General features: G+C 42.4%; 1 protein-coding gene across 1 annotated transcript in view; it reads left to right on the top strand.

The window, feature by feature from the left end:
* The first annotated feature begins 3,618 nt into the window (after nt 1–3,618).
* The window catches only part of PAXIP1 (PAX interacting protein 1), a 31,409-nt gene continuing 23,344 nt past the window's right edge, over nt 3,619–11,683 (top strand). The window contains exons 1-3 of the mRNA XM_041489250.1: nt 3,619–4,040; nt 8,947–9,081; nt 11,014–11,057. Coding sequence (XP_041345184.1) covers nt 3,951–4,040; nt 8,947–9,081; nt 11,014–11,057 — 269 coding nt within the window. The 5' untranslated portion in view covers nt 3,619–3,950. The remainder of the gene's footprint in view (nt 4,041–8,946; nt 9,082–11,013; nt 11,058–11,683) is intronic.

Below are 11,683 nucleotides of genomic sequence, written 5' to 3'. Positions count from 1 at the left end.
GTGCAGTTTCAGTTTAAATGTAATGTAATATAATGTAATACAGTATAGAATAATATAGTAGAATAAATTAATTAATTAGCCTTCTGATGTCATGGAGTCAGAGGCATCATTCTTCCCGCATGTTGATGGCCCTGCTTAATCCAGCAGACCTTTGGTGGGCTGATGTCCCTGCGGTGGCTGGAGGCTTGCAGAGCAGCTGGGCTCCCCCTCCTTCCATTGTCACTTTGTCACTCAGCTCGTGCAGATGAGCTTTACCTCATAACCTGACAAATCCATTTGAGGCTAAATACAGGTGAGCACTTTGCTCTACACCTGGGCAGTGAGACCAGCCCACTGATTTGACTTATTTCTGTCTGCTGACCTGTGAGCAAAACCCAGAATTTATTTCTGGCAAATTCAGGGGATATTTTTCTTCTTCAGTAACATATTTTTCTTGTTTAAAACCATACTTTTTCCATCTCGTTTTCTGCTCTTATGGTCTGGAAACAGGATCACACACATGATGCAAAACTGGAAATATTCCTTTTTGTTAGAAATAGTCTAATTACTAGGATTTAAATAATTTATCGACAGGTGACTCATGAAATACATAAAGAAGTAAAAACTACGTTCATTAATTTAATTCCACTGCTTATTTAGAAGGCACTTAAAGAGAAAAATTTGTGACTCGTGGAAGTAGTCTTTTCTTGTGGGAGTGGTCATTTTGAAGGCAAAAAGATTTTGAATAAGGAAAGCTGTTTCTGTTTGAGAAGATTAGTAGCACTGCTGATAATACAACAGTCTCACTGTACTAAGATCTACAAAATTTCTTATTGAGGCCATTGGAAGTGTTCAAACTGCTACCAGGCAGGTTTTCTGTAGAGTTGTTGCTGTGCATTGTTTGTGGCACATAATGGAAGCTCCCCTGTTTTGGCTGTGTGCACAGCTGGTCACCTGCCTGGCATCTGCTCGAGTTGGGAAGGATTTTCCAAATCCTCCTGCTTTCGCCTGCTTTTTTGTGGGGCTTTGTCCAGGAGCTGCTTCCAGTGCTTATTCATTTGGGGGAGCAGGGTGGGATGGTTTCATTCTTCCCTTTTCTATAGAAAGCTCTGTGGTTAAAGAACATCCAGAGGATTTAGTTATCCTGTGTCTATCCCTACCTTGTGCCTCAGCAAAGTTACTTTTACTGCATTCAGGAAGAGGAGGACAGACCCAGAAGTCCACATCCACATCCCAGGTCAGGGCAACAACAACTTCCTCTTTGCTATAGAGGACCAAATTTATAAAACAGTTTTCTTCTGGTAAACCTATTATAGTTAATTCTTAACCTTTCTCTTTTTTCACATTTCATTACACTTCCATACTGTGGATGGAACCACACTTTATTCTTTATACACACTTTATTTTTATCATAATTAATTAAAAACAACAATTTACCCTTAAGGATAATTACAATTGCTCTTATGAATGGGTACCTTTTATTTGTGAAAAATTGATTTTGCAGTGAATTTCAATGATTTAACACAGTAATCTGACCTTCTATTCCTATAGAATTTGAAAATTGTTGTGATTTAAAACAGCAAATTCATCTCATATTCTTCTGATTTGACTAGCTGAACAAATGGGAGATCCAAGATGGTCCCACCCGATGCTGCAATAGCTGCAATTCCAGCTGAAAGTTTGGGAAGGGACAATGTAATGAAAAATGCATGCAGGTTGTTTGCATTATGTTTTTTGCCAGTATTAGCATAACAACTGTTTTGAAATACTTGTAACCTTGGAGTTGTGTGAAGAACCAAAAATTATGTGACTCTGGAAAATCCAAAGGATAGGGGGGCTGGAGGAACTCATTAGAGTAACAAAGGAAACAGGCAGAGAATGGAAATCAAGAGGAGAAACCCTTGGAGAACAAAACTTTGCTTTCTTTGTGTGGAACTGGAATGTGTGATAGTGTAGGGGCTTAAATATAACGAAAGTATTCCTGTGGGAAAGGGCAATTTCTCAGTGATCACACTTAGAAAGATGAATCTAGGTAATGAATGGCATCAGGAAGAGGAAAGAACTCAGAGAAGAATGAGGAATAGAAACCTGAGAGATAGCTATATTTATTGAAGAAAAGAAGTGAAAATTACCAGTGCTGGAAGATGCAGATTATTACAGAGGCAAAGAAATCCAACAGTAAAGGAAACTCAGGCAGCAGTGGTGTTAATGAAATCTGATAGATCAAGAAGAATATGAAATATATTTTGTTGCAGGTGAAGGAAGATTTTGGTCAAAGCCATTCACTTTAGTATGAAGAAGTTAAAATGGATCAAAGATGGAGTTGGAAAGAATGAAAATTATGGAACTAGGAAAGCAAAGACTGGACATGGCAGCATGACAGCCTGGAGAGTGGCTATAAAGAGAATTCTTTTCAAAGACAGTCCAGGAAATACATGGCACAGAAGAAAAATACCTCGAACAAGGATTATTAAAAAAGATAGAAAGTGAGATGAGAATATGAATTGTTGAAAGAAAGGGCTAAATGGATTTAAAAGCAGATGGTTATTTCTACTTTTTTTCCTGCCCCACAACAAAGAAGTGCACCATATAAAATGTAAGGAATTTTAGTTTGATTTTCACTTTAAAAAGTAAATTTCACTGGGAGGGTGGGAAAACAGTAAAACCTTCATCCTAATGTTCTTTCTGAAGTGGAAAAAGAACAGGCGATAGGTTGGGTATTTCCTACAAAGTTGGAGTAGAAAGGAGACGATGTCATGTGGAGATCCAGGGGACCTGGGTGAAGCCTTTATCCAGTAAAATTTTATCCAATTAAACCAATTTGTAGTTTCTACCATAGTTTCAAGAATAACATAGGTAAGAAAAATAGTTTCCTCCTGGGAAGCTGAGACAGGTCTTGCAGGCAGGAGGGAAATGGTAGGTGCCCTGTATTTTTATTTCACTAAGTCTTGCAATGCCATCTCTTAACATTGCTCAGAGTATGGGAGGGAATCATTGTCCACATCAAAGTATTATGAAGAGGTTCAAAACTCCTTTGGAAAGCAGAGTGCTTATTATATAGATACACGTATATTATCTAATATTAGTATTTTAAACATCCTTGCCAATGCAGCAATGTTTAAAATATACAAAATGAAGCAGGCTCTGAAAGTGTTCATTTCTTTCTGTTGACTCTAACTTATAGAAAGTGGTAATTATTGTTTTCTGTTATCTAAAATAGTTAGGTAAGATACATCCTCCTCTAGGTGAGAACACTATCAATGCAGACGCATGCTTTGCAGTTTATGAGGGAAAATACTTTATTTCGGTGGGGTTCGATAACCTTATAGGTCTTTTCCCACTTAGCGGTTGTATGCAATGATTTCGGGAGCTTTCGGTGTGTTCACAGATGAGCTGGGCGTTGGAATACACCCCACAACTACTGGCCGCGGCTGAGGGACCTCGCCGCCATCGCCCGCGTCCCCTCACGGCGGGGCCGAGGGGCGGGGCGTGAGGGGGCGTGGTCTCGGCGATCCGAGGGGCGTGGCCAGGGGCGGTAGCCTTCTCTCCCCCCCGCCAATGGGCGGGGCCGGGTATCCCCGCGGCCCGCTTCTGTCGTTCGGGACGAGTCCATTGCATCCCGCGCGGGGGGAGCTCCGGACCCGGATGCTGTCTGCCGGTCCGGTTCGGGGAAAGAGGGAGGAGCAGGGATAGCGCCTGTGGATCAGAAGCGGGCGCGGCCCTGCAGCAGCCGTGGTGGCTGATCGGGCGGGGGGAGCCGCTTTGTGGGGGCGGCTCTCCCCTCCCCCTTCCACCCCCCCTACGTCCCGGCGGGGGATGGTGTGTCCCGCAGCGCGCGCCTTGCTCGCGCGGTTCGGCGGCTCCGCGGGGGGAGGGGGACGGGAGAGACCCGGGCCCCGGCGGGTTTCGCACAGTGAGCGCGGGGGAATAGCGGGCGGGGTGGGGAGCGCCCGCCGCTGCCGTCCGGGACCATGTTGGCGGACGACGAGGAGGAGCTGAAAGTCCCGGAGGAGATGTTCAAAGACGTCAAGTTTTTCGTGGTGGGAGACATCGACCCCAAGGTACCGGGTCATCCCTTCAGATCATTCCCGCCTTCCCCTCCGTCCCCCCCTATTCCCGACGTGGGGGGCACTGTGGAATCGTCCGGCTACCACGCGCGGGCTCGAGGCTCGCGCCGCCTCACGGGGAAAGGGCGGGAGTGGGGGGAGCGCGCGCCTGAGGGACCGTGAGGGACAGCTGGGGGAGGGGAGGGGAGGCGGCCGGTCCAGATCCCGGCCCCGATCCCGGCTGCGCCCGCGGGAAGCGCCGCTGCCGCCGCCATGGGAGCCGCGGCCCCGCCGCGCAGGCCCCGCCGGAGCCGCCTGAGCGGAGGAGGAGCGGGCGGAGGGACTTCCTGTGCCGGGCCGGGCCGGGCGGGCAGCGGGGGCAGCGGCCGCCGCTCCTCCCGACTCGAGCGCTCCGCAGGCCCGGCCCCTCCCTGGGCCCGGTTCCGTACGGGTACACGGGGACAGGCCGTGGGGGAGGTTCGTCACGGAGGGGCCGGACTGGCTCTTCCCTCCCACACAGACCTTCCCGCCTTGGCGCGGCCCTGGTACCGCCCCGGGGCCGCCCGGAGCGGGGCTGGTGTGCTTTAGGCCGCCCGCTCCTCTCGCCCTGCCCTGGGGCAGCGCCCTGGCTAATGCAGGTGGCCTGGCCGTGAATAACACCCGTGGTGGGCGAACGTGGTTGAAACAAAGTTTTTGTGGCGTGTCCAATTAGACAGGTGTTTGAAGTGCAGCCTACGGAGCTGTAGGACAGCAGCTTCCTGCAAGCTGCTTACTGCATGCTTCACACTGAAGTTAAAGTCTTTGCGTCTCTGGTATTTGCTGCAGTAAAGTCTTAGTTCAGCGCTGGGTTCCTTTAGCATCCTGTCCTGGCACTCACTGAGCCTCGTATGCCTGTAAGTGACCTGGAGACACAGGGCACTGGCCTGTTCAGACGGTTGTCATTCCTATTGTGCTAAAAGAAGTACAGCCTAAGAATAATACAGTTAAACATCAGGATGAAAACTTCTTTAGACAGGTCTCTAAGTATAAAATTTTGTTCTTTAGACATAAAATTTTTAATAGTGGCTTAGCGCTCAAATAAGAGATTCCTGTACTTGCCAAAAAACCCTACAGCAGCAATGTTAGTATTATGTGTATGAGGATGAGTGCAAAAATCCTGTAGCACTCTTGCACATCATTTGTCATAGGAGTAGTGTCCTGAAAAGCCTGTTCTTACTTGTGTGTTGACATGGGTTTCCCATGGAGCAAATAGACAAGCATTCTCTTAAACTGGTTTTCTTTCTCATGTTAAATTTTATTCTTCTTTGCAGTCAGAGTCATTGTCATAGGGCTTTGATTTGCTCCAAATTCGGTGCATTGAATTTTCCTCTGCCTGGCTTGGGAGACGGAGGTGTCAGTGTGAGGGGCTGGGCTGGGCTGGGCTGGGTGATGAACATCACAGAGAACCCTCTGTGCCAGCTTAAGCCCAGCTGGCAACTATGCACAACACAGCTGCTCCCTCACCCCCACCCCTGTGCAGTGTAATGGGGAGGAGATTCAAAAATTAAACTTGCAGGTTGAGATATAAAAGCAGTTTTATAATTGAAAACCAGGTAAGGTACAATGGTAGTAGTAAATAATAATGGTGAGAAAAAGGGAAAGAAAGGAAACCCCAGGCAAGTGATGTGCAATGCAATTGCTCATCGTGCACTGACAGATGTCAGACTTCATTCCTGACTCCAGATCAGTCCTTTTTATGGGTTACTCCCCCAGTTTATATACTGGGCATGACATGCTTTGGTGTGGAATATCCCTTTGGCCAGTTTGGGTCCAGGCTGTGCTCCCTCCCAGCGTTTTTTGTATCTCCTCACTGGCAGAGCATAAGATAAAAAAAACAGTCCTTGACTTAGGATAAACACTCTTTAGGAAAAACCAAAACATTAGTGTGTTATCAGCATTATTCCCATTCTGAATCCAAAATGTAGATCTGTAGCAGCTACTGAGAATAAATCAACTCTTATCCTTGCTGAGACCAGGACACCCTCCTGTGGGTGTCCTCTGTGGTACCTGAGTGTGAGGAGCATTTATCAGGTGTGTTTTGAGCCAAGACACAATGCAGGAATTGTAAATCAAACTCAAACAGTTAGAGTGAAATTTGTCCCATTACTGATGCAAAAATACAAATATCTTTGGCACTTTTTACTACTTCATATACCAGTGGATGCCAGCTTGATTGTGCAAAGAATTTCCTCCATCTTCTGGGGAGGAGCACACTTTGATCAGCTTAAATTTCTAGATGGTTTCACAGAAAACCAGTTACTGTAATAAATATTAAAACAGACCTAGCACAAGTGAGTATGCTAATCAAAGTAAATCCAAGAGTAAGAGGAAAAAAAAGTAATTTTTTTCAGGTGAATAACTGCATACCTACTGCCTATTAAAGCATGTGCAGCATAAATTGGAAGGGAAGCAAAAGTCTGGAATTGTGCCGAGGTTTTCTCTGGCAAATGAAGGAGAGTTAGGCTGGCTCTCAACTTCAAATCCATTCCATTCCATTGGGTGCATTTTGCTCCTCACACCTTACTGAGGGTGATGAGAAGATGTCAGCTCCTCTTTTTCTTTTAATAAATGATCTTCCTGTTTTCCTCAAACACAAAAACCCAAACCATCATGTTTTGGAAACACCAGTTAAAATCAGTATTTCCTTCAGAAAGAGATAAAAAGTAATGCAATGCAGCACAAGGTCTTTGAACAGGATATTTGGGTTTTGGTTATCTTGTTTAATTTCTTTTTATATGCCCATTGGCTTACTTCTTAATCTTGGAACTATTCCTCTTGTCTCTTCCAACACAGATTTTAGTGGAAGAGAACAAGATAAATTTTTTATTCCACGCCCCCCCCCAAAAAAAAATAATTAGTGGGTATAAACCAATACTTAAGGTGCATGATTTTTACAGTGTTCATATTAAGGCTTTTCAGCTTAATGTTTTCTAGTTACAGGTTGATATCAGTGTGAGTTCTTTAATTGTGCCAATACAGCTTTTCAGTCCAGGCACTACTTAATCTGAAGAAGTTGTGTATTGTGAGAGGAGTTTTGAAGTTGATGTGAGCTAAATTAGGAAGAGTCTTTTTCATAACACATAAAATAATCAAATGCATTATTATCTATCATATTTATGGTGTTTAAACTACATGAAACTAGTGTAACTTTTTGTATAAGCAGGTGCTTTGCACAAGTTCTGTAATGCAACATTGTTTTGATATTAAAAAATCATACTTTTAGCGCATTATTCATAGCTACTTTCTGATGCTGTCAGATCTGGGTTCTCAGTTTTCATGAGGTTCACTCCTTTTTTTAGCCTTCCCCTAAATGAGCAGTTGAATGGGATTGTAACTCAGGGAGAGCTGTGTGAGACAAGGAGCTCATGGGCTGAGACTGTTCTTAAATGCCTTTTGTTTTCAAAAGTGCTTTGTTTGGATTTACCTTCTCCCTTTGGAATGATGGCATCCTGTGTTTCTTTAGGGTTAATTTGACTTCCTGAAGGAAGATGTGTCATGATTTAGGGGATTGGTGTGCAAAATGGAAACATTCACTCCTGTTTCTGGCACTGGTGAGAAGAACAGCAAGCTCATGATCAATTTCCTTGGTTATTTTAGAGTAATTATTTTGGTAATATTCATCTGTTGCAGAAAAAGAAGTTGACTTTTCTTTTCTTAAATGGAGTTTTAAAGTCAGGTGCTTCTGTCAGGAAGTGCCAAAACTGCCTCCTCAGTAAGTGATGATTTTCTATCCCTGTTTTCTGCTTGGCAGAAATGCTTTATAAAATAACTTGACACTGTGTTTTGGGAGTCTCTTTTTCAGTGCTTCTTTGTCCTGGTGAGTGTACAGGGTAGGAAGTAATTGCTTAAGGACTAACTAATTAATTAATATTTATGTTTGATGAATGCTTTGCCTTGCTCTCTGCTGTTCAGTGTTGTGGGCAGATCATTCTGTTTTGAAGGGAACGTCCCCAGCAGGTTTGCAGGGACAGGTTTTGGAAGATGAACTTCACACCAGTTTTGTTCTAAATAAAAGGGAAATGAAACTGATCTTAAATGGCATTTTTAACTTTTGAACTCTTTTATACCGTAATGTTTTAAAACATTTTTCTCTTCCTCCCCTCTACACCCCACTACCTTTCTGTTTCCTTCTTAGTTTAAATGAAAGTCCTGTTTTTGGGCACAGGGCTGGATTCATCACACAGATCTCTAGATCAGAGCTGAGAGAACGCTGAACTCTTGAAGCAGCATCTGCTGTTGCTATTTGGGCCTTGCAGACTGGGAGTGAGCTGTGCTTTGGTAGTTTCGGAGGTGTTTTCCGTTCTCAGGGCAGTTCCAGCTCCTGAAGGTACTAATTTAGGGAGCAGGAGTCCTACTTGTTGTATTTTCTTCTGTATTTCATCAAAATCACTTAGTCCTTAGAATTCAGCCTCTTATTTTAAAGTATATTCTAACGCTTCTAGAGCTACTCTGTCAAAAAAAAAAAAAAAAAGAGGGGATTAAATTTTTTGGGCCCACAGAGCTACCCTGTCAAAAAAAAAAACACTTAGAAGAGCTTTCTTTTCCTGCCTGAAGGAAAATTGTTTTAACATGTTTTTTGAGGAATACATGTTTTGGAAAAACCTTGACATTTCCCCAATTCCTACCCCATCATCAATTATTTTGAGAAGTAGCTCTTCAGATGCAATGATGAAAATATAGAAGAGGTGTAAACCTTTGTCAGTCAGGATTTAAATGTGTTTGGCAACTTCAGGAAAAGTTCTGGCCACCTGCAGGAGGACAGCCAAGAGAGAAGGTCATTTTCATTCATCCATCCAGTGTTAGTATCTTCTTGCAGTAATGTTTTTCACAAATAAAAGTTGCTAAAAATTGTTGACTTCTCCCTGTTCTATTTTGGGTTTAGGTTATCCAACTTCTGAAAGCTGGGAAAGCAAAGGAAGTTTCTTACAATGCACTGGCCTCACATATTATTTCAGAAGATGGGGACAATCCAGAAGTCGGAGAATCTCGAGAAGTTTTTGATCTCCCTGTGGTAAAGGTGAGTGACTCAACCATGATATTGTCAAAGTATTTAGTATTATGAAGCATAGATGCTTCATTCTTAAAACAAAATATTCATCTTTGGATGATGATTGAATAAAACATGTCTTTAAAAATCTTACATTCTTGTTACACAAACTTTTATCCTGACTTGCGGACGTCTGTTACAGTTCTGTTCTCTCCTTCTGCTTGTTGCTCTGTATCTATCTGGTGTGGGTAATTTTTAGTGTTCTGCTTTGGTTTTTTTTTCAGATTTTTCTTTTAGTCATCTGTGAGATGATGTCCTGTTAGTTCTGCTTTAGAAGTATTTCTGAAGGCAAGGTTCTTACAAGCTTCTGGCAGTGGAAAACTTCAATTTGGAATAAATAGTAGACTGCTGAAGGTTTTTTTAAAACACATAAAATTGTTTAAGTGCAAAATGATTTTGTTCATTCTGCATATATGTACTATGCTAATTATGGACTATAGGAACTTGTAGAAAATTAGGGGGGGGTTTTCCTCCTTATTTTAGTTTTTTAAAGGTTTTTTTTAAGTCTTTTTTTTTTCTTTCTTACACCTGAATTACCAGTATTTTGTTACTACTTTCCAATAGCAAGGTATTTTTCAGTGAAAAATTATGGGCTTCATCTTTGAGTATGTGAACTTGTCACTCTGGAAGTCATGAGAGAGATTGGAAGAAATAACACTAGAATTTCGCTGCTGATACCTTTGAGTACATGATTTTTGGGTTATTTTTTCCATATGGGTGCAGGTGGCAGTAGAGAATTTTGGTAAGTTTTGTCATGAGAGAGCTCACCTGACAGTGCAGAACTGTGAATTAACTCCAAAAAATGAAAGGTGCTTGGCTAGGGACCCTTATGGTTATACTGGGTGTGCTGATTAATTTGTAGTTGCTTTTGCTGAAGTTGTTTTTGGTGTAATTTTTACTTCATCAACAAGGAAATGCTGCCATTTTCATGAGAAGGAGGGACATCAACATCGGAGAGAGCACTTCCTGCTTTCTAATGCCACTTGAATAATTTAATTTGCTTCATGACTGCCAACTCATTTGCTGGAGGAAAGCAAATCTTTCACTAATGTCACTTGGCTTGACCTGAAAACATCATAGCATGATCTGTAATCAAGAAGATCTGACTAAGTATTAAAGGGACTAGAAGTCAGAGGCAAAAGTAGCTGGTTATAGGGAAGAAGGAAGATTAAAAACTTAAGAGAGGAAAAGATCTTTTTTTTTTTTTTTTTTTTTTTCTTTCAAGCGGACTGAGGAGTTAGAAGTTAAGTGTTTTTAGCTATTTTTTGTATTATGCCTTATAAGGGAAGGAGAACAACCAGAACTGGGACACCATAAACATAGTTGCCACAATATATTCTTTTGTTTGTCTTCTGAGGAAAAGTAATTCCATACTGAATGTGATGTCACTCTTTGCCCATTTTTTCTTACCTGCTGCACTGGGACCAGTGTCCTACATCTGCTCCACTCACTGCCACCTCCCTGTGTCCCTTTGAGCCCTTCTGTCCCAGAATACTGTCAGAGAGGGGCCATCACTGCTCAGCAGCCAGCATTGTTCTGTCTGAGAAAACTCATTCTGTGTAAGGCTATGGTTCTTCACTCCTTGGTGATGAGTGTAGGATAGGATTATCTGAACTGTTTTTTCTTACAAGTAAGAACTGCAAAAGGGAGAACATGAGTAAATACTGTAGATGGCATGAGAGAAGGGGGTTGCTGCACAACCTTTGAGCTGTCTTTATGCGAAGTCTTGCAAATAAATGAAGTCTTTTTTTGCAGACTAAGTGCAGTGTCTGTGAAACACTTAGACTTCCAAAGCTGGGAAAAGTATATTAAAACTAGCTATAGCATGAACTTGGAAGATAATTCATATTTGGTGCATGTAGACCAAGGATTTTAATGTCTGGTGGTTTTTGTTTTTTTCAGCCTTCCTGGGTGATCCTGTCTGTTCGCTGTGGAGCTCTTCTGCCGTATCCTTTTAAGTTCAAAATTCTGTAGAAAGCATGTTAAAATGGATACCATTGAAGGATTCAAGACTGTTTCAAATAGGAACTGCTTAAACTTCTAAAATGGTCTCTTGCGTTTTGCCTGCCAAGGTTGCAGTGTGCTTAGAGCTTCTTTGTCTTCAGTTTTCCTGTCCCTCTACCTATTTTGGGCTTCATAGGCACTTACAGGACAGCTGTTATCAAATTTTCTGAAAACAAGAGCTGATAGGTGCAAGGATCCAGGTGTTCATACTAGGAATTCAGGCCTTAATGTGCTTCAGAATTCCTGTTTTATACCCAATAGTTTAAGGTGTGAGCTTTTGCAACTCGCTGTGTTTCTGTGGTGTGGTCTAGGCTAGTGATCTTGATCATTTGTGTCTGGACATAATAAATGTGTTTATTGTGCTTTCATCATCAGGATGAGTGTTTTATGTTTAGTTGCTTATGTTACACATCTTTAAACTTCACCCTGTTCATGAGGCATGTTCACAAAAAAAAAAAAAAAAGCTTGGAATTAGCTACATTTTCAGGCTTAAGTAACCTAACATTTCATTATTTATGTTCTTTTGCATGAAGAAGGTGCACTATTAAAAAATTATCTTTCATCTGCA

This window comes from Pyrgilauda ruficollis, unplaced genomic scaffold (assembly GCF_017590135.1).
Source record: "Pyrgilauda ruficollis isolate IOZ18807 unplaced genomic scaffold, ASM1759013v1 scaffold12, whole genome shotgun sequence".
NCBI classification, from domain to species: Eukaryota; Metazoa; Chordata; class Aves; order Passeriformes; family Passeridae; genus Pyrgilauda; species Pyrgilauda ruficollis.
Note: the sequence above shows the minus strand (reverse complement) of the source record. Positions and strands in the feature narration are given on the sequence as shown.